The following is a 26,189-nucleotide window of genomic DNA, read 5'->3' as shown; positions in this document are numbered from 1 at the left end:
TTGTGAGTGGAAAAAGCAGGTTTTTTTAGAAATGGAAATGACCACAAGAATCTAAAGCCTTTCTGGAGAATTTCTGCCATAGATATGGCACAAGTCTTTTTGCTCACAGGACATGAGCATCACTAGCAAGGCCATCATGTATTGTCCATCTCTAACTGTCCTTGAGAAGGTGCTATTGAACCAACTACTTGAACTGTTGCATTCTGTGTGATGTAAGGGAGTGCTGTTTGGAAGGGAGTCACAGGAATTCAACATGACAATGAAGGAATGATGAAAATATTTGAAGTTAGAACAGTTGAAGGAATTTGTAAATAGCAATGTTCCTATGTGTCGAATACGATTACAAAATGACTTGATGGTACTTAACTGGCATAAATAACAAATATTTTGTTCATTCAGCTGTGGAATGCAATATTTATTTGAAGTTGTCGTCTAATGTTTTATGAGGTTTGTTTCAGATTCCTGTATGTAAGGTTCCTGTTGTGTTGCTCGATGAAAACATATTGTGACCCAGTCTGTCTCCAGATCTACCAACAAGCCCCAATTACACCCCACACTTAAATATCATTCTACTTTTATGCAGCTTTGTTAGTAGCATTAACAACTCAACTCTGTGAACATCCCTGTTTTAACAGAAGTCCTAGTGAAAATTAAAGATGTAAAATATATGCACATATTTGCCAATTTTGTTATTCTTAATTTGGGGATAATGGATGTTTATAAACAATGGAAATGTTAATGTTTAGAAACTTGAATGAAAGATATCTAATATGCATTGAAATAGACAAATAAATACCTTATTAACTCATAAGTTAACTCTTAACTTATTTTTGCTAGTTTTATTATAATGTTGTGTTTATCAAAATGGAAGTGTTTATGTACCCAGTGTACTCTATACAGTCTAAATCTACTATTGATTAACTTTCAGTTTTAGGTATTATAATAATAGTTTTGATGCTTCCAATTCTTGAACTCCTGTATTTTAATTTTGTTTTTGTCTCCCTTTGTGTGGCTCCTGTGAATGTCTTTTTAGAAACAGAAGAAGGAAAATCCTTTGAGGTAGATATCAAATTGATTGATATTCAATCCAAACTGCGAGCATATGTTTGACTTGACAAAAGTAAGGTTACAAGTGACTTCAATAAGCTACTTAAAAATCTTTTAGATGCGAAATAGGATAGCCCCAAATTAGTGTTCAGGATCATTATGGCCGATTAAACTCTGCCCCATAGCAAACAAATTTTCCGCCCCTTGATAATTATATAGATTTGGGAATGCAGCCGAGTGCTCAACACATTGCTGAATGGCTGCATGCCACGGTGGAGGTGTTAGATTTGAGTGAAGCTAGTGCCGCTTAAAGCTAATTTATAGTACTTAAAATTGGCCTGCCCCAGTTAAAGGGGAGATGCCTTCTGGGTAAAATGTTTTAAATAAGGGTGAAAAACCGTGGTTCTGTTTTTCTGAGGGCAGCAGTCACTACTGTCGCTTTGCTGTCTTTGCACCTACTTGTTTTCTCCTGCAAAACCGAGGACTCCGAAATGTGCAGTATATCTTTAACCCAGCTGAATCCTTATAGTAAAGGGCAGCTAGGGGAAGCCATGCAATGCCTCCGTTTTACAGCACTTTTGCCTACCAACTGCACTATCATCATATCCTTCCACTCACTTCTCATGTGCAACACAAAATCCCGTAAACATTTATCAAAAGATCCTCCAAACACCAAATAATTCCAAAAACTCAGCATAAAACTTGTATAAAGTAATAACCAACCTTTAAATAGAGCCAGTGGGGACTTACTAGTGCTACTGAATGTCCGTGTTTAAAAGAGGCTGTAAACTATTATGAGAGGCCAAAAATAGCAGGCCACTTGTCAAATCAATATTAGCTGTTGACTGGCATCACAATCTGCCATGTCTGCCACTTCTTGTCCATTCACATTGACCCGTGCTAATGTTCTCACCAAGCTGTTGGATGAAAGTAGCGCAGATACTTTCTTACAACTATACGGTCACCTAAACTGAATTTTGTAGCCACAAAGTTGTGCAGTAGATATATTGAGAAGAAATTGTTCATGATGTGAACAGATATTCCACTTGGGGAAATTATAAACTACTTAAATTAGCTTTGAAAAATTATGTTGATAGGCTAAGACATTAGAACTCTCCAGAATTTTGTGAACAATGCAAAGTCATGCGTATTAGTGCAAATCATAAGACATGTTGTTTTCTGTATTGAGTAAATTGTTTAATATTTTGTAGGTCAGAAACCGCCTACCTGATTATGTACAGAAGAAAAAATGGTGAGGTACAGGAGTTTGTACAATTAAAATGAGTAATCTTAATAAATGGTTAAATAATAAAATTCCCCATTGCACTGTATTTAAGAGATAACATTTATATTCTTTGTGTTTTGTAACATCGAAATTTTCTGTACTGACCCACCTCATGTTGGCCTGCTCTTCTAGGTGGTAGAGGTCACAGGTTTTGATGGTTTTGTCACCAGGAGCTTGGGTGATTGTCTGCAGTGCATCTTGAAGATAGATGGTATGCATTGCTGTGGAGGGAGTGAATGTTGAAGGTGATGAATAGATGTCAACTGGGTAGGCTGAATGGTATCAACATTCTTGAGTGTTGTTGAGGCAAGTGGAGAATGTCTTACCACAGTCCTGACTCATGCCTTGTGGATGGTGGACAAGCTGAGGAGTCAGGAGGGGTTATCATAAAATTCCCAGTATCTACCTGTTCTTGTACCAAAAATATTTATAGGACTGGTCTAGTTCAGTTTGCCATTAATGATAATCCCCAAGCTCTTGATAGTGGGGATTTAAACAATTAAAATGCCATTGAATATCAAATGCTGATGGGTAGATTCTGCCTTGTTGGAGATGGCCATTGCTTGACATGAATGCTACTTATCAGTCCGAGCCCGAATGATGTCTACCTCTTCTGCATGTGGACATGGCCTGCTTAAGTATCTGAGGAGTCATGAATAGGGCAGAGGGCAAACATCAGCAGACGTCCCACTTATGACTTTATGGTGGAGAGAATACCATTGAAGCAGCTGAAGACGTTTGGTTCCAGAACATTACCCTGAAGAAGTCTTGCAAGCATATTCTGGGACTGAGATGATTGAACTTCAACAACCAAAATGATCTGCCTTTGTGTTTGTTTGTGTAGTGACTGTAACAAGGTCAGCCAGCTAGACCTCAGAGAATATGAGTTCCCTGATTGGGGCTGTTAATCTGGTCCAATCAGGGAGCCATAGCTGACAGATAAAAAGGGGAGTTTCAGAGATTCTGGCACTCTGATAGCTGACTCTGAAGAGGCAGTACTGAAGTCAAGGCCTGTTGGTGTGTAACTAAAGAATAACTTGGTGATGGGGTACCAGCTTCTGTGGAGTTATTTTAGTTTGATGCAGTGGAAAGGTTTCCTCCTTATTCTAGTTTCCTTAAGTCTTATAGGGGTCATTGTTGCTATGTTCAGTCAAATGCTGCATGATATCAAGGCCTCACCTGGTGAGCTCACCTCTTTCTTTTTTTCTACGTATTGACCATGTAATGAAGTGACAAGCTGAGTGGTTCTGATGGATTCCAAACTGAGTGTCAGTGAGCAGGTTATTGCTGGTACATGCTGCTTGATAGCACTGTTAACATGCCCTGCCATCACTTTAACAATGATTGAGATAAACTGATAGTAACTGATAGGATAGTAATTGTCTGGGTTGGACTTTCCCTTTTTGGGGACATGACAAATCTGGGAAGGTTCCACATGTTTGATAGATATCTGTGTTATGGCTGTACTGGAATAGCTTGTCAAGAGTGTGGCTGGGTCTGGAGCATGAATCTTCAGTACCATTGTCAAAACATTGTCTGAGCTGTACGCTTTACAGTATTCAGTGCCTTCATCGATCTGTTGATTTTCCCTTGGAATGAGTTGAATTGGTTGAAAACTGGCATCAGTGATGCTGAGGAACTCTGAAGGAGGCTGAGATTGGTTTTCCACTTGCCACTTCTTGACAAAGATGTTTGCAAATGCTTCTGCCTTGTCTTTGCACTGATGTATCGGGCTTTAAAAATGGAGATTTTTGTGTATTCCCCTCTCCCTGTTAATTGTTTAAATGTCCACCACCATCCAAGACATCTATCATATGTTACTCCAATGCTTGGCATGTGAGTAGTCCTGTGTTACAGCTTCACTGAGTCAACACCTCATTTTCTGTCTCCTGCACTCTTCTTTGAGCCAGGATTGATCTCACGACTTGATTGAAATGGACATGTTAGGCCATCAGTTTACATAAGGATTGAATACAATTCTATTGCTGCTGAAGGTCCATAGTGTCTCATCAATGCACAATTTTGAGCTGATGAATCAGTTCAAAATCTATTCCAATTAGCATAGTGGTAATGCCACACAACATGGTCATGGGTATCTTCATTATGCAGACAGAACTTAATCTTCACTAGGCCTGTAGGCTACGCACTCCTACCAAGTCTGTGATGGACAGATAGATTGCTGAGATTGAGTGTCAGATGCATTTTTCCCTCCTGTTGGTTCCCTCACCACCTACTGCAGACCCAGTCCTTCAGTTATGACCTTCAGTATATAGCCAGCCCAATCAGTTATGGCCCTACCAGCCACTCTTCATGATGGACACTGAAGTCCACATTCACGGTATAGTCTGTGTCCTTGTATTCATCAGTGCCTCTTCTGATTAGAGTTCAACATGAAGGGCTACTGATACATCAGCAGAGGGAGAGAAGTAGGTGGTAATTAACAAGAGTTGTTCATACAATGTTTACAACTAGATACGTGCAAGATTCCCCAATTTATGACTCCAGATGGAATACATCAAATTACTGGGTGAGGATAGATGAACCATCTCTCCTCCTTTATTCACTTATCCCCTTAGTTGATTTCAACAAGATTAATTTAAAAAAGGATTCCTTCCCTTTTGGATATCTTTCTCCGAGAGCCATATGAACTGATTTTTTAAAAAAGAGACAATTTAACAAGGTTTTCTTCATTAACAATGTGAGTTTATTAATTACTAAACATGAGAAGGATTAGTAACACAACACACACGTATACAGATTACAAGTAGAGTTGGGTTCAAAATGATAAATGTTTTAAAAATACAGATATTCAGATGAGTCTGTGAATTGTTCATGAGGGTGAAGAGTTGCAATGGAGGCTATTGGTAGTGTTGATGTTGGTAGTTGAACAGTTAGTTTCACAATCCTTAGTTTTTCAGATTGATTTAGATTCTGTGGTTCTGATACCTTTTGACCAGGATTGAATTCCAGAATTCAGGATGAGAGAGGTTTCATTTAGTATCCTATTTTCTTTTACTGGTTTGCAGTACTTGGAGTGATAGACAATCTTTCCTTGAAGCATGTGATAACTTCTTTGACTGTGATCATCACAACATGCTAAAGTTTGAATCCAGGCTGGTACACATGAAAGCATTCAGTCACACTACTACCCTCCAGTAGAGTTGAAACTGGCATTTAAACCCCTCTTCTTGCATAATCTTCATTATGTCTGTAGTTTGGGACACAATCCAAAAAGTGCTTTCTGTTGAGTATGGGGCCTTCATTATCTTCGTCATCGCACACCTCCTAATTCAGTATTTTTGAAACTACCTCTTCCCTTTTGTGGTGTTCTCCCTTCCTATCCATTGATGTGAAATTCTGTGTGTCTGTCTCTCTAGAAGGCCAATTAATTTAAACCTGCAACCATTTTTGGCTGATCAGCATCTTTTAAAAAAGTGATAGGCCTGGAGTCAATGTTGAGGTTTATGACTGTGCTGCTGCCTCTGTCCTACTGATGGAACAGGACTGGCTTTTAATTCTAGATTTATATATTAATTGAATTTTATTTCCACCAGTTGTCATGGTGGAATTTGAATGCCACTTAAAGGGCATTAGTCTGGGTCTGTAGAGTATCTGAACAGTAACTTTACCACAATGCCACCAACGTCTCAATGACTCCAAGCTGTGGTACAGAATAGACTGAGTTAACTTCATAAATTGCGGTTGGAATTGGTGTTAATAACCCTTTGTAAGCTGAATTTACTACCTGAAGAATGGTGAAAATTTGTGGAGTATATACACTAAGAAATTCTAAAAATCGATTGGAGGCCTTAGTAGAAGAGATTTGCTAATGCAGTTGGGGAAGGGTTGAATTAGATTGCCAGTGGGATGGATCCCTGAGACGGAGCTCAGATTTAAGGGAAGAAAACCTAAGGGGGTGTGATTTGTACCCATGGAGCATACCCTGAGATGTTGCTGTTTGGTATCCAACATAGAATCATAAAGATGTACAGCACCCAAACTGACCCTTTGGTCCAACTCATCGACCAGATATCCTAAATTAATCTAATCCTATTTGCCAGCATTTGGTCCTGATCCCTCTAAACCCTTCCTATTATTTACCTATCCAGATGCCTTTTAAATGTTGTAATTGTACCACACTCCAGCACTTCCTCTGACAGTTCATTTCATACACGCACCACCCTCTGTGTGAAAAAGTTGCCCCTCAGGTCCTTTTAAATCTTGCCCCCTCTCACCTTAAGCCTATGCCCTTCATTTTGAACTCCCCTACCCTGGGGAAAAAGACCTTGACTATTCACCCTATCCATGCCCCTCATGACTTATTAAACCTTGATAATGTTCCTTCCTCCAGGGAAAACAGCCCCAGCCTATTCAACCTCTCCCTATAGCTCAAACCCTCCGACCCTGGCAATATCTTTGTGAATCTTTTCTGAACCCTTTCAATTTTAACAAGATCTTTCCTATGGCAAGGAGACCAGAATTGAATGCAGTATTACAAAAGTGGCCTAACCAATGTCCTGTACAGCCACAGCATGACCTCCCAACTCCAATGTTCAATAAAGGTTAGCATACCAAATGCCTTGTTTCACTGCCCTGTCCACCTGCAACTCTATGTTCAAGGAACTATGATCCTGCACTCCAAAGTCTCTTTATTCAGCAACACTCCCCAGGACCTTATCATTAAGTATATAAGTTCTGCCCTGATTTGCCCAACCAAAATGTAGTACCTCGCATTTATGCAGATAAAAATCCATCTGCCACTCCTTCAACATGGCGGATCTTCAGATCCGGCGATGAGCTGAAGTCACCAGGTACACAGTCTAAATTCTGAGTTGAATTTTCAGCATCCAGTTTGCTGATCGCAGGTGGTGATGGAATAGGAAGTTGCAAATAATTTTGGCAAGATCTGCAGTTATTAAATTCACTACCAAGCAATGATCTCCCTTAATAGGTCACTCGCTACTGCTGAGACAGAATCCCCTCAATACTGGGGTTTAAAAATACTAAGTTGCATCTGACATTGAGAAAAACCTCATTGGACTTCTAATGTGATTCTGCCACATTTCTTGGCGTAGCCCATGTCATTCAGACCTGGAAAAGATTCTGCACAATCAATTACATTGTGGTCACATCAGTAAATGTACTTAAAAGCAAAATTATTAATTCACCCCTTTCATGACATAATATTACATCCAAAATAGCCTATCCTGCAGCTGGCACCTCAACATGCTGCTGTAGCAAACCTTTGCTCAGGTAATTCAGAAACTTATCGTCCACAGTTAGTGCTTAATCTCTTTAACCAGTTTATATGCAGACTGAAGTCACCATGATTACTGTGTTGCCCAGGCTACATGTTTCTCTCATCTCCTGATTATACCATGCCTCCAAACTACCACTATTATTTGGTGGCCTATAAATAATTCCAACTAATGTCTGCTGCTTCTGGCAAACAGGTTCCACATACTGTTCTTCCAGTCTGTGGATCTTCACCTAATATCCTGATCCCATCTTGTTCTAAGAGTTCTACTCTATCCCTTTTTCCCTCTTGTTTATCCTCCCTAATTGTCAAATATCCTTGGATATTCAGTTCCAGCCTAGTCACCGTGTGGCCATGTTTCTGTAATGGAAATTATATCATAACCATTTACCCCTATTTGTGACTTCAGATCATCTGTCTTGATGGGTGAGAGGAGGTTTGTTTGGGCCATAAATGTGGAGAACCATTTGGAACAATTTCCCATTGGCTGAATGGCCTGTTTCTGCACCATAATTTCTTTGTAATACAATCTCCGCAAAGTATCTATTTTCGTCTGTGACCAAAAACCAAGATGTTATAGTATTAGCTGGTTATACTTCCACTGGTACCTTTCAGATGATTACAGCCTTTACTGTTCCACAAAGCTTTGAGAATCCAAACTCCAGTTTGTTTCAAATGTCTTTGGCAAAAGCAAGGGAATTCTCAAAGTATATTGTTGTTGTTGAGGACTGGTACTTGTTCATATTGCAAAGAAAGATGTTGTGCTCCTGCTGCCCCTGTTCATAACTCCTTCCGTTTGTTCCCAACTAACCTACTATTGCTTGACAGAATTGAAAATTATCTCCAATGACTGTTCTTTCAATAGAATTAAAAATAGTTCCACATTTTAGAATGACGTTTTCCATATAGCTCAAAAGCTGACCTTGCCATGGACTGCAAGTCAACTCTTTTATAGTTCTTATGAAAATTTTGCCTGTAAAATGAATTAGATGAAACATTTACTTAGCAATGATCTATGTTGCTTTTATTTCCTGAGGAGCAAGATAATAGTTCTCAGAACTATTGAAGTATTTTGGGGACAGACACTGCTTATCATCGTCAGAATATAAACCAGTACTGTTTGGAGAGCTAAATCGATACACCCAGCAATCATATCCAAAATGTTGGAAGCAGCCAAGGTTCACAGAAGAAAACATTCACATTTTAGCAATCATAGTCTGAAACCCCTCTGTGATGGCATGCTGAAACTTTGAGTTGTAATGCAATATTGTGTGTGCCTTGTGTATGGCAGCTGTTGTAATTCAGTTTATAAATAGGTGGTTGTACTCACTTGTTATCATGTAATATATCTGCTGTCATCAGCCCAATTTAACCGCTTTAATAATGTCCATTAACTGTTCTGCAGTGTCCCAGCTGTTAATACAAAATGAAGGTATTTCTGTGGGACATTGATAGTAATGTACAGTTTAAGGCTACTTTCAAAGTAACATATTGATTATATGAAAAGGTTTTATTTTACGCAAAACAAGTAACCAGTTCAGTTTTTGTTTATTATTTTCATTATTCCATAATTGTGTAGTACTTATTATATTTTTCACATTTTGATTCAGGTTACTGTTTACATTTCCTGATTCATATTTCGTCTTAAAATGTATGAATAGCTTTTATGCTACACCCACCAACAAAAAGCAACCATGAAATAAATTTGTAACAGTGCCAATTATGTGAAGATTACGACTGTCCTCCAGATTTGTGTATTTTTTTTTCAGTTTGCCTTTTTATAAAAGCTGTAATTGAAACGTCTAATAAAAATATCAAGTGTGAAGACTAATTAGTAGTCAATAACTTCTGAGTTATTTAGAGCTACAGAAGAAATATCACTCTCTGGAAAAGCTTAAATTTGCATACATTTAACAGGGTCTCCATCTTTGACAGTCTGCTTGAAAAACTATTCAATTTACATTGTTATGTTGCAATACTCAAAAGGGGTGATGATAGATCAGTATATGTGTGGATTTATGTTTAGAGATCATGACTTACAGCTCAAAACCTGATACGGTTGATCCAAATGCTGATATGCACCTGATGGGTTCCTCTAGCTCCACACTGTGTTATCTCTAACTGATTATGTTGTTATGGTAAAAGAGATCACATTCAGTAGGTTCATAGGGCAGTTTAAACTAATTACCTCTGTTGAAAGACCAAACACCTTGGTGAGACCAACGAAGGCAATATACAGTGGTTTCCTTCGCTCAGATCATTTCTCTTTTAGATCCTGGACTGAAAAGATCATGCCAAATATACACCTTGTGGTACTGGCGCCACACTGGCAGTCAGGATAGCTGCATTCAGCCAAGCTCTGCAGTCTAACACAGGAAATCCACTTGTTGTAAGTACAACCATAATGCTACCAACAATTTGTGGCGAGATTTCTGAACCATATTCAGGGATTGTGGAGGATGTGGGATAGTTCAACACTCAAGAACGGAGGATTCATCACAATGAAGCCTACACCTTGCTCATGTGTTTCCCCTGAAATCTTCGCCTGCCAGATGAGCTCTCTGTTGACTGGAGTCATGCCTGGCACGAAGGAAGATGGCAGAGGTTGTTGATACTCAGTCGTCTCAGCCAGAGGGCATTATTGCAGGAGTTCCTCAAAGTAGTGTCCTAGGCTGAACCATCTTCAACTGCTTCATAAATGACCATCCCTCTATGATGAGGAAGGTTACTCAAATATGACCTCATTATATTCAGCACCATTTATGAATCTGCAGCTACTGAAACCACTTGTGTTCATTGCAGGAAGAACTGGGCAATCTCCAGGCATTTGCAGATAAGCAGCACATAACGCCCATGCCACAGATGTGCCAGGCAATGAGCATCTCCAACAAGAGAAAATCTAACAATTGCCTCTTGACATTAAGTGGTTTTACCATCACTGAATTCTCCACTATCGATAACTTCTGGTTATCATTGACCAGAAACTGAACCAGACCAGCCACAGAAGGGAGGTGACAACTGAGTAGTATTATCGGTGCACTGTTAATCCAGAGATGCAGCTAATGTTCTGAGGTCCCAGGTTCAAATCCCACCACAGCAGATGGTGCAATTCAGATTCAATTTTTAACAAATAATGACCATGAATCTGTTGTTGATTTTTGGAAAAACCGATCTGTTTCACTAATGACTTCTAGGGAAGGAAACTGCTGTCCTTACTTGATCCGGCCTACATGTGACTCCAGACCCTCTGGGCAATTACGGATAGGCAATAAATGCTAGCCTAGCCAGCAATGTCCTAATGCCTTTAATTAATAACAAAACAAATACTGTAGGTCAGAAACTGGGCATTATGTGAGGAATAAACCATCTCCTGAACTTTCAAGGCAATCAAAATGTTTTACTTTTTGTGGATAGGAGTGCTGTTCTCAACAAAGTATGGTCTACTTAATTAGACTACTTATTGTGATCTTCTATTGTAGACTATAATAAAGTATAGTCTACTTAAAATTAGATGTGTTGACATGTTAGAATGGGTAAAGGATGACAGGTGGAAATGGGCCTTACGTTAGCATATGAAGTACGATGGGTCATGGGGGATTGGTAGATGGGGCATAGAGTGATGTGGAAGGAATAAGTTGCCATACTGAATGTGTGAGCAGTGAGGGCTGGATGGGGTGTTTTTGATTTCATGTTTTTTTTATTGATTTTCAAAACATTGCCAGAAGTAGGCACGTGCCCAATTCACAGCCCTCAGCCTCCACTGTTACTCTGCAGTTGTCTGCTCCATCCTCCATGGATCCCCACCACTCCAGAAAGAAAATCCAGCAATCCAGGGCACTTTTAGCTGGTTCAGTTTGTGGAGCCAGGAAAAGTCCCATTTCCACACTTCTAACCTGGGGACAAAAATCTAGGCCATAATGTTTTCCTTTTGCTGATCTATTCTCTTTAACGACATAATACAGCAAGGCTTCCAAAAATGGAATTGAGCTGAAATGTTGAGGTTACAAGGGAACAATAGTCAATTTGAAATTCCAAGTGAATTCAGACAGATATACTCGCATTCTAACACTTGCCATTTTCCAAACCTCCCTCCCCATCCCTGCTTTTACAAATCTCTCTCCTGCCTCCATTTTCTCAAACGTTTTGCCCTCCACAAATGGCCCCCAAATCACCACCACCTTACAGTTCTCATTGAGTTTTCAAAGACTTGAAATAAGGTTGCTATGTTAAAAAAATGGGAGGCAGCGCACTTGAAGCAACACATGGACCTGTCGGTCTCACATAAAGCATTTGAACTTTGTTTAGCTATATCTCTACTGTTCCATGTCTAACATATTTGCTCTTCTAATGATCTCCATCCTTGGGCCAACATCAAATTTTCAATATATTTGAGGCAATCATGGACTGCAATGATTCAAGAAGGCAGCTCATCACCATCTTCTCAAGGGCAACTAGGGACAGACAATAAATGCTGGCCCAGCCAATGAGAAACATGTCATACCAGTGAATTTAAAGAAAAACTGGATGGAGATAATTTTTTTTAAAACCTTTGACTGCAAACACTGTATCTAAAGCATATATACAGTAAGAAAAGAAAGACTTGCATTTATACAGTACCTATTTTTACCTTGGTCTGGTTACTCTGGGGAGCAGGATCCAAGGGCTGAATGGCCTACATCTGCTCATATTTTCGATACATTTTTTTTACCCCAGGCCCAGAGCAATCTCTTTTAGCTGACTGGATAACTGCACACATTTAAAATTATAACATGAAACAAATATCTTGCAAACCCTTAGTTTTGATGTGTCTGGAAAAGTTTACTTGCTTTGTAGTTGGTCCCAGAAATATCAATAGTAATCATCAATGGAGAGTAATGAAGGTGGTGGTGAAGGTTCGTATTTGGGACATCATAAATACAATTCCCATCCACATAGGCAATCTGAGATACGAGTTTAATGGAACGACTAAAAATTTGTTAGAAAACTTTTAGCGAATCTGCCAGGGACTTAGAGCATCGTATCAGCATTCAGATCAAAAAGCAAATTGTTTCAGTACTTATATGCCTTTTCTTAAATGAGATGAATATGTTGCCTTTTCAACATGCCAGAGAAGAAAAGATGCCAATGTTGTTGCTGACCACTACCTGGAGGATCCAGATAAACCAGTTGATAAACAGATTAAAAATGAATGGACCATCTTGGTCGATGGAGGAGAAAAACTACTGACAGTGGAAATAGCGGACACTACAGGTCCCAGAACAGCAACCAGTGACAATGACATTTTTAATACGAAATATGGACTACACACTGTTGACATCTGAAATATTACTAACATGGAGAGAGAGAGTTTGGGAACTATTTGTACAATCGGTGCAAAAAAAATTAACTGGGATTAACTTTTTTGTAATTTTTGTATATTTTAAACAAGTATATATAAATGATAGATATTGTTCTTCTAATTTTTTATTCCTCCATATATATGTGTGATTACCTTGTCAACTGTACAAGAGGTCTCCAGACTGGGTCTCGTAAAATTCTATCTGCAATGTGTTTTGCATATACTTGTGGAACAAACTGCTAATGTTATTCAATGAACAAATATTTCATGTAGGAACCACAGAGTGAACATGGAACCACAGATCCACTGATAGTAGTTGTGAAGCCTCATGTTTGTTAGCACACACTCAGCTGAGACCTGGTCAAAGTTCGTAGGGTCTTTGGAAGTCCCTTGATTTGCAGGGAAATATTTATCGCCTGTTACTTCAAGATAATGCACTATGACAAGATTTTTCCTCAAAAGGTAGAAGTTCCTTTCATCACCCTCTGGAATACAGGGTGTTGGACAGCAAATATGTTTTTAAAAACATGCTAAAATCTTTGAGGGTCCACAAACCTGAACCCCTAACACATTTCACCTCCCAACTGGCAACCTGGTATTTGATTTGATTGATTTTAATCTGCCGGTACAGGCAGATCACAGCAAGCAAAGGATATACAGATCAAAAAGACTTAGAGGCGTACAGGTTACATTGCAGGTTACATTATTTGAGGCGAGAGTCCATTCAACAGTTTGATAACAGCCTGAAAGATGCTGTTCCTGGACCTGCTTGTGCATGTGTTCAGGCTTTTGCCTCTTTTGCCTGATGGATGAGGTTGTAGGAAAGCATTATCAGGGTGTGATGGGTCTTTGATGATATTGGCAGCCTTTCTGTGGCAGCAAGCCTTGTAAATAAAGTCCATGGACAGAAGGTTGACTTCCTTGATGATCTGAGCTGTGCACACCACCTTCTGTAGTTTCTTACAGTCCTGGGCAGAGCAGTTGCCATTCCAGGCCGTTATGTACCCAGACAGTATGCTTTCAATGGTGCATCTGTAGAAGTTGGTGAGGGACCTTATGGCGATGGCAAATTTCCTGAGCCACCTGAGGAAGAAGAGGCGTTGTTGTGCCTTCTTGACTGTCGCATTTACGTGTGAAGTCCAGGACAATCATTTCAACTCCCCCTCCACTCCTTGGATGACACGTCCATCCTGGGCCTCCTCCAGTGCCACAACGATGCCACCCGAATGTTGCAGGAACAGCACCTCATATTTCGCTTGGGAACCCTGCAGCCCTATGATATCAATGTGGACTTCACAAGCTTCAAAATCTCCCCTCCCTCGACCACATCCCAAAACCAGCCCAGCTCGTCCCCACCTCCCTAACCTGTCCGTCCACTCCTTCCACCTCAAGCCCCACCCCCACCTCCTACCTACCAGCCTCATCGCGCCTCCTTGACCTGTCTGTCCTCCCTGGACTGACCTATCCCCTCCCTAACTCCCCACCTACACTCAACTTTACTGGCTCCATCCCCACCTCTTTGACCTGTCTGTCTCCTCTCCACGTATCTGCTCCTTTATCCATCTTCCATCCGCCTCCCCCTCTCTCCCTATTTATTTCAGAATCCTCTTCCCCTCCCCCATTTCTGATGAAGGGTCCAGACCCGAAACGTCAGCCTTTCTGCTCCTCTGATGCTGCTTGGCCTGCTGTGTTCATCCAGCTCTACACCTTGTTATCTCGAGATGTTCTAGTTGTTTTGGAACTGATAGAATCATAACTACGCTAATCCACAAAGAAACTGGGAGAGGTGGGCACAGAGTTGGCCAACTACGCGTAAAGATGAGTGTCGAGTTCGAAAACGATGGTAAAACGTGGGCAGAGAGTTGGACTCAAGAGTCACAAAGCCACTGGGGACACCTGTTGAGAAACAGCAAAACTTTCCGTGTCAAAAGATGTGCTTCGAAGGATATTTAAGACAGGAACGACAGCAAAGGTTAGGAATTGCACAGTAAAAGCGCCGGGGGGGGCGGGGTTTCCAATAGCCGACACTTCCAGGAAATCATTGAGAGCAGAAGAAACCGAAACACCACAGAACAACAGATGCACCTGACTGATAACTCATTGGTTTGTTTTCTTTTAAACAGCCAATGAAATAGCTGACAAAACAGAGTCTGAAGGGTTGTTGCGTTCGGTCTGTGAGGTAACTAATTTTATTGATTTTGTTCAGTTACATTTGGACATTTCTTTGCAGAGCTCCGGAGTGTTGACCTGAGCTGTCCGCTGAGCTTTTCGCCACGTCATTTGAGACTGAAGCAGTGAAATAGGATTATGGAAGATGTTCCAAAGAGTTATGATCCCAGCGACAGCACTTTGAAATTTGTGAACAGAAAGGACGAGATCACAGGTAAAATACTCATGAACAATTATTAGCGTTACAACTTGAAAAATAAAGACAGAGATTTTATTTGAAGCAATTACAGCATTAATGAACAGCACTTTCGAATCATGTAGCATCTTGAACAAAATGTAACATTTAACCCAAAACAAACTCACGCGGCACTTTAAGGCACCGAGCCAGTCACGTAAGGAGAATTGAGTTAGACTGTCAAAAGCTTTGTCAAAAAGTTTTAACGTGCGCCTTAAGTGGAGGACAAAAAAGCTTTAGAGAGAGGCTCAAGTATTAGGGAGTATAGACCTTCGAGCCTGGCCAATTGAAACAATTAAAACTAGACTGAACAAGAGGCCAGAATGAGAGGACAGGTATTTCGGGGTAATACTGAAGGAGACTAAATAAAAACCGAAAGAACTGCGGACACTGTAAATCAGAAACAAAAATAGAAGTTGCTGGAAAAGTTTTGCAGGTCTGGCAGCATCTGTGCAGAGAAATCGTTTCGGGTCCGGTGACTCTGCCTCAGACCTGCTGAACTTTTTCAGTAGTTTCTGTTTTTGTTTTTGTTTAATGCTGGAGGAGGTTAGCGAAGCCACAGAGGTGTTTTGTAAATGAGGATATGAATTTTAAAATCAAATTCAAGCGCTCTGTTTCTCCAGTCAACGTTTGGATTGCAAATGTTAATAGTTACTCAAATTTAGCAAAATAATCTGAAATAAAAACAGGAAGTCAAGCCGAAATTCTGGTGAAGAAGTCATTATCAGAGTTGAAACGTTAACTCTTGTTTCTCTTTCTACAGATGCTGCGGACCTGCTAAGTTTCTCCAGTTTTTGTGTTTTCTCCTGTAATAGTTATGCATCTGCTATGCTGATGCACTGGTTTTCTTTTCAATAGCAAAATAACATATTTGTAAATGACAAAAAGATTATGGGTTACAATTATATTTTAGGTGATGATATTTTAAAGTGGTATTGCTTTCATGTAAAATATTTGGCAGTTTTTGGTAGGATATGATAGAGTGCGTTCATCATGATGATAACAGTTGCAGACGCACCTAGACAGACTCGAGTTACATTATGTGTTTGTAAGTAATAAGAGAAAAGGAATGGTCAGGCATGCTGTAATTGAAAATAATGTTCCTTTAATCACCATAATTTATGACGATAAGGGAAGACACGGTAGCTCAGTGGTTAGCACTGCTGCCTCACAGCGCTAGCGACGCAGGTTCGACTCCAGGGACTTTGCACTTCTGTGTGAGGTTTCCTACCACTGTCCAAAGATATGCAGGTTAGGTGGATTGGTTCTGCTAAATTGCCCATGGTGGGTAGGCTAGGTGGATTAGTCATGAGATGGGGGAACGGGGTTTGGCGTGGGTGGGATGCTCTTTCGAGAGTTGGTGAGGGCTGAATTGATTGCTTCCCCATTGCAGGCATTCTACGACTATTTTCTGCCTCATTTAGATCAAGTTTGCAGCATTCCAGGCTTTAGTTTGGTTTTTTTAAAGTAGACTTTTAAAGAAATTCTGGGCAGTATTTACTTTGGTCCGTATTTTTCAGTGGGAAATCGCAGGAAGTCTAAAATAAAAAGAGGAAGTGCTGGAAACACGCCGCCGAAAGAGTCATATCAGAGTTGAAACATTAACTCTTCTTTCTTACTTAAGTCATCATTCCTCCAGTCAAAGCAGCATTAATTTATAGAATCCACAGATGCTTACAATTCATGAAGCAATTCAGAAGATGCTATCAGTGACTGTATGCTTCTCCGGAGGTTATCTGCAGTTACACTCCACTAGCAGTAGACTAACAATATTTGGAAATTACTTAAATTAACAAGAACTTTTACATTGTTGGTCTTTCTATGTCACAAGCTTTGAAAAAGGTCACTCCTTCTTAAAAGAGGGATAATGAGTTTTCAGCTATGCAGTAAGTTAATTATTACTTCTAAACCATTTTACTAACCCTGAGAGACTAATTTTATATTTATAAAATGTGAAATTTCCCATCATGACAAGGAAATCCACATTTAAAATCTTTTTCAGGATGTCTGCTTACTTAATTTTAGCTTCTATTGTAATCCAAGTATGATCATTGGTTAGATTATCTGAAGATATGAATTAAAAGTGAACAATAGTAAGTGCTTTTTATTTTCTGCTCTGAATAAATATTTTAACATGATTGTACACTTACCTGCTTGCTGACAACACTGCTGCTGCATTCCAAGGCATTAACTCTATCTGGCTCAAGATTAAACTTGCTCTCTGCAAAGAGGAAAATCAAGTGACAGATAATACTAGGTCTTTGTGGAAAGCTTTCTTTATGGTTAACAGTAAATGTCCGTGTTTGGCAATTGACAGCAGAACTGGTCTTCTTTCAACTTTAGTCTTTATTGGTCAGAATTCTAATCAAAGTTTTCCATTTCAGGAGATGACACCCCAGATGTTCTGAGAGTAGAAATGTCCTGTGGACATGCTGTGGACCCTAATTCACTTACTGGATGGTGCCGGAGCCTGATGGACCAGGTCAGCACCTCAGACACTTCATTTGTACATATTTACATGGACTATTTTCTAAATGGGGAGTAAGTTCATAAATCTGAAGTGCAAAGGGACTTGGGAGCCCTAGACCAGGTTTCTGTTAAGGTAAATTTGCAGCTTAAGTCGGTTGTTAAGGGGGCAAATACAATCTTGGCATTTATCTCAAGAGGACTAGAATATAAAAGCAGGGATGTACTTCAGAGGCTTTATAAAGTTCTGGTCAGACCACATTTAGAATATTGTGGGCAATTTTGGTCCCCAAACCTCAGGAAGGATGTACTGCCCCTGGAGCGGGTCCAGGGGACGTTCACAAGAATAATCCCAGGAATGAGAAGCTTAAGATATGAGGAACGTTTGAGGACTCTGGGTCTATAGTCAATGGAATTTAGAAGGATGAGGGGGATCTAATTGAAACTTACAGAATACTGAATGGCCTGGACAGAGTGGACATTGGGAAGATGTTTCCATTGGTAGAAGAGACTAGGACTCTATGGCACAGCCTTAGAGTAAAGGGAAGACCCTTTAGAACAGAGAGTGGTGAATCATGGAATTCACTGCCACAGAAGGCTGTGGGGGCCAGGTTGTCGTGTATATTTAAGACAGAGATAGATAGGTTTCTTGATTGTCAAGACGATCAAGGGTTATGGGGAGAAAGCGAGAGAATGGGGTTGAGAAACATATCAGCCATGATTGAATGGCAGAGCAGACTCGATGGGGCAAATGGCCTAACTTCTGCTCCTATATCTTATGGTCTTATTTTCTGTTTTATTTCACTTCTTGTTTGCTTTATTTAACATTTTCAATCCCTCCTGTAGGGTCATTTCATATTTTACTGTCCTGCTGTAAACGAAGGCACTGAAGAGAAATGTGACAAGCAATGGTCTTATGTGGAGGTTCGCAGACATGCACTGCTGACTGATGAAGAACAGCAATATTTTGAAAAGAAAATTGCCACACTTGCTGCCGTACAGTATTGTGAATACAAATCAGTAATTAAAATTCATACTTAGTATTTAATATGGAATATTACAGGAATGGAGAATATTCTAAAGAAGGGACCAACTTTTTTTTCTTGAACGCCTGTCATATGGGCAAACTAGATTTGAAAGAATTAATGGTCACTCCTCCATTAACTCTTAACTTCTTAGACACTCACATTATGTAAATTGACACAAGACAACAGGGATAAGTTAACAATAAACTTTTTTCAAAATACCCAACACACACTTTTACACACAAAAAAAACCCCTAAACACACCTTCCATGGACTAGTGATGTTCCAGCTGATGGGATTGCATCATATACGAACAAAGCAGGAAGACTTATGCAAGATAGTTGACACCATTTTTACTCAATGTTAATCGCAGATTTAAATTAAACAATTTATCTTACATTGATTTTGATCAACATCAATTGCTTTTTGAAGAACAGTGTTTCAACCTTCTACCACTCTTTGTGTAGAAGATTTTCCTAATTTCTCACTTGAAAGATTGGATTCTAATTTTTAGATTATGCTCTGTTGTCTTAGACTCCCTTCACTTAATTGATCATTTACTTCATTACATTCATTTAATGTCATTGCAATATCACTACACTTCCAAAGTATTCCGTTGATTGTAACGTACTTTGGGAAGTCTTGAGGTTATAGAAAGCGGTAGAAAAATGCAAACTGTTAGTAAGTTGGAGGCTGAGTTAGTGAAATTATAGAGGTTTATAAAATTATGAGGGGCATGGATTGGGTAAATAGGCAAGGTCTTTTCCCAGGGTAGCGGAGTTCAAAACTAGAGGGCATAGATTTGAGGTGAGAGGAGAAAGATTTAAAAGGGACCTAAGGGGCAACTTTCTTATGCAGCAGGTGGTGCGTGTATGGAATGAGCTGACAGAGGAAGTGGTGGAAGCTGGTACAATTACAACATTTAAAAGGCATCTGGATGGATATGTGAATAGGAAGGGTTTAGAGGGATATGGTCCAAATGCTGGCAAATGGGACTAGATTTATTTAGGATAGCTGGTTGGCAGGATGAGTTGGACCGAAGCATCTGTTTCAATGCTGTATATCTCTATGACTTTATGACTAAACTGTTCATTACTGTTTGGGATCTTATTAAAATAGTTATGTTTGCCTCAAACACAGTCACTACACCACATAATTCAAAGTGCATGAAATGCTTTGATACCACAAATGCAAATCTTTCTCGTGAAATGAAACTGCTCAGTATTAAGTTATCCAATTAGCACAGTATTCATTACAATAGCATCTCAATACATTGTCCTCCATTTAGCAGCCCCTGAATTTATACAGCCTTAAGATAGAGATTCCAAATTAATTTCTAAGCAATTTGTTATTTTAAAGACATAAAGGTTTCTTGGCTCCCAGTTACCTACGTATTCCTCTGGTGACAGGTTAAAAAACTGTTCTCTCCCTTTTGCAGCCTCCCTCTCCCATTTTCAGTTTCTCACTTACCACCCAACATATACTGATTCCCCCATCCCAAGATAAATGTGCACTCACTTCCTCTCCTGGCTTGGCAGAGACTTGATTCACCCTGGCCTTTCCAGCCTTCCTCATTGCCATCACTCACCTTCCACAGTCTATTGTTCCACATGGGAGAGAAACAGCCAGTGATTGCTGGAGCAGATTCGGTCAGTCCCCATACAGGCAGTGAGGTTGGCGGGGCGGGGGGGGGATTTAGGCGGCAACCTTTTTCTGATTGGTAGCTCTCATGATTTCATTTTCCAGTTGGTTTGAGGTGTTTGAAAGCAAAATCACCTGCCGCCTCTGTGTATTTTGAATACTGTTCCGAAGTCAGAATGGGGTGTGAAAATGGAACAGTAAGACAATCAGAATTAAAAACAAAACAGAGAACTGTGAATGCTGAAGAACATAAATAAAAACAAATTGTTGGAGAAACTCAGTAGGTATGGCAGCATGCCCTGTGGGGAGAAAGCAGAATTAATATTTTGAGTTCATAATTGTACCGAAGAAGGGTCGCTGGATTCCAAATGGTTTCTCTCCACAGATGCTGCCAGACCTCTGAGTTTCTGCAGCAATTTCTGTTCTTATTTAAGGCAATTAGCAATATTGATTCAATCATGATAGCAGCATTGTCTGTTTTTAAGGATAGTTAATTTTTTAAAGGCAAAGGTCTTAGCTTTATGCCCTTAAACCTTCATGTCAAAAAATTTGATGCTTAGCTCTTCTAACATGGCCTTCACCTCTATGCTCATTTACTTGGCAAGGAATCCTCTTCTTGATCAGCAGACTCTTTCAGCTGATCCCCAATATTCTCCTTCCGCCTAGATCTTTTTTATTCACTTGTGGGATTTGGGCACTGCTGCTGGCCTGTATTTATTGCCCATCCTGAGTTGCCCTTGCCAAAATGGTGAGCTGCCTTCTTGAGCCAGTGCAGTCAATATGCTGTAGGTAGAACCACATTAGCATTATGGAAGGAATTCAGGATTTGATGCAGCAACAATGAAGGAATGGCAATATATTTCCAAGTCAGGGTGGTGAATGGCTTGGAGGGGAACTTGTAGGTGGTGATGATCCCATGTGTCTGTTGCCCTTGTCCTTCTCGATAGAATCAGTCGTGGGTTTGGAAGGTGTTGTCTAAGGATCTTTAGTAAATTCCTGCAGTGCACCTTGTAGATGGAATACACTGCTGCCACTGAGCATTGGTGGTGAAGGGAATGGACACTTGGGAATATAGTGTTGGGGAATATAGGGCTGCATTGTCCTGGATGGTGTCAAGCTTGTTGAGTGGTGTTGAAACTACACCCATCCAAACAAGGGGGAAGTATTCCACCACACTTTTGACTTATGATTTGTAGATGGTGCACAGGTTTTGGGGAGTCAGCAGGTGAGTTAATCACTGCAGTATTCCTAGTCCTTGATCTATTGTTAGCCTATTGTGTTGATGTGATGAGTCCAGTTGAGTTTCTGGTCAATGGTAACCACAAGGATGTGATGATGGGGATTCAGTGATGGTTACACTATTTAATATCAAAGATGGTAGATGGACTGTCATTTATTGGAGACAGTCATTGCCTGGCACTTGTGCGGCACAAATGTTATTTGCCACTTGTCAGCCCAAGCCTAGATATTGTCCAGACCTGATTGCATTTGAACGTGGACTGCTTGAGTATCTCGTGCTGAACATTGTGCAATCATTGGCAAACATCCCCACTTCTAATCTTATGATGTAGTGAAGGCTATTGATTTCTGATGTACCCGAATGTCAGAGCAACAGTTTTCTGAACAATCTACAGCTTGTCTTTCTTTTTCCATGTAGTATTAAAACTATTGGACAACGTGTTCCTTTGCCAAAGTGAATATGTGTGCGTGTTTGTTTGTATGGGTAATCAGTTATATTTTCAAACTTTCAAAACCAGTATTGCAATTCCATCGAACAAATTTTTTAAATAAAAAAATCAATAATTTTGAGTTTATTAAAGAAGTCTAGTCAATGTATCTTTTCATTTTAAGCCTTAGAGAAAGTGTATAATTAGCCACGTCAGGAACTGGACAAAACATTTAACTTTATGTTGTGTCTCATGGAGTAGTGAAACAGAGAAAGACAATGCACACCTCCTATCTCAACCATAATATGAATACAAAGATGTTTGTGATATCAAAGAATATTTACAGCAGTATACTTGTTTAAGTGTTCCTTTCATTATTTGTCTTTCTTTAGTGTTCTAGATGTAAAAGTTACATATTTTCAACACTTTCTGTCTCAAAATTCATGTAATTATTTTTGTATTTTGTTTCTAAAGTGCCCTGGATGTGGAAGTTGCGTCGAAAGAAACAATCTAACAAACCTGTGTGTTTTTTGTCCAATCTGTATGAGAGAGAATGGAAAATCTTATCAATTCTGCTGGCAATGTATGAAAGAGTGGAAGGGATGCGCACCACGCTCTGATCGATGTGACAATGTAGGTTGCACCAACGTCCAGCTGGATACCCTGCAAAACTGTGGCACCAAGACTTTACCCTACAGCAATATTCCAAATTGTCCCGAAATTCGTGCCTGTCCTACATGTGGGCTTCTCATAGAGCATAAAGAACGGTGCAAATATGTCATTTGTACCAGATGTCATATAGAATTTTGTTTTGCTTGCCTGCAGGCTAAAAAAATTTGCAGCAAGTCATCTGGATATTCTCAGGCTTGTGCTGTTTGTCCAAGACAAACAAGGATTCCCGTGTGGAAACGTAGCTCAGATTCAGAACAATCAGACTCATCAAATTCTTCAAGTACTGATGCATCTTCCCAGTGCATAATCATTTAAATAAATAATCAGAGTCTAAGATTGCGTGAAATATGAAAATGATAGTAAGTACATCAGTCACTGTCACAGTGCTTGCCACTTACTTTTGCTGATCAATGTAATTATATTCTACAAATTACCATGGTTAGGGGTATGATTAGGATGTCTAAGTGTGTGACCGACATCAACCCCAGGCTTTTTGTGCTGTTCTTCATTTATAAATATAAATAGATGTGGTTATAGCTTTATAGTTGTTTGACACCATTACATATGCAATTGAGGTATGTTTTTCAATTATTGCCTAGTTCTTATATGAAAGCTTAATGTGTTTTTGTTACATCACTGTAAGTGATTCTTAATGTTTATTTAAAATAAACAATTCATTTTACAAACAATAAGATGTACATTAAGCAACTGAAGACCAGTTACTGTACAACTATGTCTGAATAGGTTGCTGATGTGCTTATCTATAAAAGGGATCACAACATATATCAGTGGCTATCAATGTATTTGAAGACTAAAAAAAATCACTGTTTTGTATTAACTTCTACACATTGTTTTAGTATTCATGAAATATCTAAGCTGTTAAACATTTATCATTATATTGTTCTGACTTTTGTTCAATAATTTTTTGAAGTTTGATTTCTTGAAATAAAATATATTAGAGGAAGACATTTGATTCAAATATGCTAAATATTTTATATCAGCATTTCCTATACTATAGATGGAGAGCTTCCTTCCTTCTGGGAAAAATTGTGAATGTTAAGAGGAGACAGCCCGGTCTGTTGGCAGCAGAGACTTGGGATCAGTGTAGACAAACAGTAACTACTGGACAGTGATCCTAAAGTGCTGTTTAACCTCACCTCAGAATACACGTGTTTGGTAGCAAGTGCTGAGTGAGCCCAGAACTGTTATATGCCAACTTCGTGCAGGCATAACCTGGCAAACACAACCTTGATTGAGAGTAAAACCGAGCTATGATAGAAAGGTGAGTGGCAGTTTCAAAATTTACAGTGGGCAAAGTTTTCCAAAAATGTGGCTAAGTATCAATTTCAGGAAGTTTCATGAACACAAACAGACCTTCTCACTCAATTTTATGCTGCTCATGTCTCTATTATTACACCTCATCGGGGTAGCTCACTGGAAATCAAGCCTTACTTTTCCCAAAGTCATCACGAAAGTTAAAGACTTTATCAACATCAGCAAAATTCCCCAATTCATCTGGCATTTCTGAACCAGGTTGAAAGAGCATATAGCAGGTTTCTGTAATTAACAAGCACTACAATTTGTTAGAAATAAATAGATTCTAGCTCCAGGCCAACTATTGGCAGGTAATTCTATTTTTTAAATTTCTAACTACTTTATAAAACTCCCCTTACATACACACACAGAGTGACACAGACAAATAAGAAAAAAAATTGGTGTTGCAGATGGAGGGAAATACTGTGCACAGTGCTCACTGAGATGATCCTCATTGCTTGCCAGGATTTGCTATTCTGCGATCTCTCACTTCCTCGAGTTCTTAAACTGCAAGAAGCACACAGTAACTGGTTCACAAGTTATAAAGTCTCTGACTTGTTGGTTAAAAACAATAGCTTACAGCAACTGGTGAGGGAAAATAAACTTACTTTCTTCAGACTTTAGGTTTTTTTTAATTCAGAGACAAAGACAGCACGTTCCACTCTGGAGATGCAGAAGACTTTTGCCATCTTGTTCACACTCACAAGCTATTCAGCTACCTCAGAGCCAATCATATAATTGTTGGCAGGCAGCAGGCCTTTGTCATCATCCCACAAAGCAGAGAAGATGAGCAAACATGATAGAGGGAGGAGAAAAAAGAAATGTAGTTGTGATCAGGGATAGTATACTTAGGGGAAAGACGCTGTTCTCTGTGATTAAAGAGGTAATGTGTGGCTCAAAGATTGGTGTGGGAGAAACAGGTTCAAATTCATGGGGTATTGGCACATCTACTAGAGAAGGAGTGTGCTATTCCAATGTAATTCAGGTGGAGCCCATCACAAAGGGACCACGGTCCTGGCAAGTCGACCAAATGGGGCTGTGCATAGTGCTTTGAACTAAATTTTTGAGGGGCTGGGGTGAGATTGGGTATGCCTAGAGCTGCTCCTGGTATGCCTTCCTGCATTCTCTAGTGAACTACAGTTGAACCCCTGGTTTGATGGTAATGGTCAAGTGGGGGATGTGCCAGGCCATGAGGTTGCAGATTATACTGGAGTAAAATCCTGCTGCTGTTGATGGCCCACTGCACCTCATGGATGTCCAGTGTTGAGTTGCTAGATCTGTTTGAAGTCTGTCCCATTTAGCACAGCGATAGTACCACCCAACCCAAATGAAGTTATTCTCAATGTGAGGGCAGGACCACTTCTCCACAAGGACACTGCGGTGGTCCCACTGACATTGTCATGGACAGCTGGCAGATTGGTAAGGAGGAGGTCAAGTATGTTTTTTCCTCTTGTTGGTTCCCTCACAATCAGCTGATAGACTGGGTCTACAGCAATGTCCTTTAGGACTCGACGAGCTCAATCAGTAGTGCTGCTGCTGAGTCACTCTTGGTGGAGGAATTTGAACTCTCCTACCCAGAGTACATTTTGTGCCATTACCATTCTCAGCGCTTCCTCTAAGTGTTGTTCAAGATGGAGGAGTACCGATTCATCAGTAGGGACGATAGTATGTGGTAATCAGCAAGAGGTTTCCTTACTCATGTTTAACCTGAAGCCAAAAGATTTCATGGGGTCCAGAGTCAACATTGAGGACTGCCAGGGCAACACCCTCCAGACTGTACACCACCTCTGCTGGGTCTGTCCTGCCGATGGGACAGGACATATCCAGGGATGGTGATGGTGGTGTCTGGGCCATTATTGGTAAGGTATGATTCCGTGGGAATGACTATACAAGGTTGTTGTTTGAGTAGCCTGACAGACAGCTCTCCAAATTTGGCACTAGCTCTCAGATATTAGTAACATGGACTTTGCAGAGTCAACAGGGCTGTTACTGCTATTATCTTTTCCAGTGACTGCGCTAATGCCAGGTGATCTGTCTGGTTTAATTTCTTTATTGAGACTTTTTAGCAATTGA

At 39.9% G+C, this 26,189-nt stretch overlaps 2 protein-coding genes across 8 annotated transcripts in view; both read left to right on the top strand.

The window, feature by feature from the left end:
* Nucleotides 1-9,420, top strand: part of LOC109911073 (ubiquitin carboxyl-terminal hydrolase 47-like) — a 33,936-nt gene extending 24,516 nt beyond the window's left edge. For 2 of the 5 annotated variants that reach the window (XM_048604580.1, XM_048604578.1), the window contains 3 exons: nucleotides 1,034-1,059; nucleotides 2,259-2,299; nucleotides 8,626-9,420. In XM_048604580.1, the coding sequence (XP_048460537.1) occupies nucleotides 1,034-1,059; nucleotides 2,259-2,299; nucleotides 8,626-8,636 (78 nt within the window). In that variant the 3' untranslated portion in view covers nucleotides 8,637-9,420. Of the gene's footprint in view, nucleotides 1-1,033; nucleotides 1,060-2,258; nucleotides 2,305-8,625 lie in introns of all 5 variants that reach the window. The other 3 variants (XM_020510326.2, XM_048604577.1, XM_048604579.1) reach the window with 2 other exon arrangements.
* A 5,609-nt stretch (nucleotides 9,421-15,029) lies between these two features.
* LOC109911076 (uncharacterized protein DDB_G0292642-like) lies at nucleotides 15,030-23,785 on the top strand. Of its 3 annotated transcripts, none has more exons than XM_048604804.1 (4): nucleotides 15,030-15,310; nucleotides 17,716-17,813; nucleotides 18,644-18,793; nucleotides 22,605-23,766. In XM_048604804.1, the coding sequence occupies exons 1-4, from the start codon at nucleotides 15,235-15,237 to the stop codon at nucleotides 23,115-23,117; spliced, it is 837 nt and encodes a 278-aa protein (XP_048460761.1). In that variant the 5' UTR covers nucleotides 15,030-15,234; the 3' UTR covers nucleotides 23,118-23,766. The 3 variants fall into 3 exon arrangements, with proteins under 3 accessions (XP_048460761.1, XP_020365918.2, XP_048460762.1); XM_020510329.2 differs by having other exon boundaries at nucleotides 15,031-15,310; nucleotides 18,644-18,817; nucleotides 22,605-23,781; XM_048604805.1 differs by having other exon boundaries at nucleotides 15,034-15,310; nucleotides 18,644-18,803; nucleotides 22,605-23,785.
* The last annotated feature ends 2,404 nt before the right edge of the window (nucleotides 23,786-26,189 follow it).

This window comes from Rhincodon typus, chromosome 13, assembly GCF_021869965.1.
Source record: "Rhincodon typus isolate 14 chromosome 13, sRhiTyp1.1, whole genome shotgun sequence".
Classification (NCBI taxonomy): Eukaryota; Metazoa; Chordata; class Chondrichthyes; order Orectolobiformes; family Rhincodontidae; genus Rhincodon; species Rhincodon typus.
This window is presented reverse-complemented; position numbering and strand designations above follow the sequence as displayed.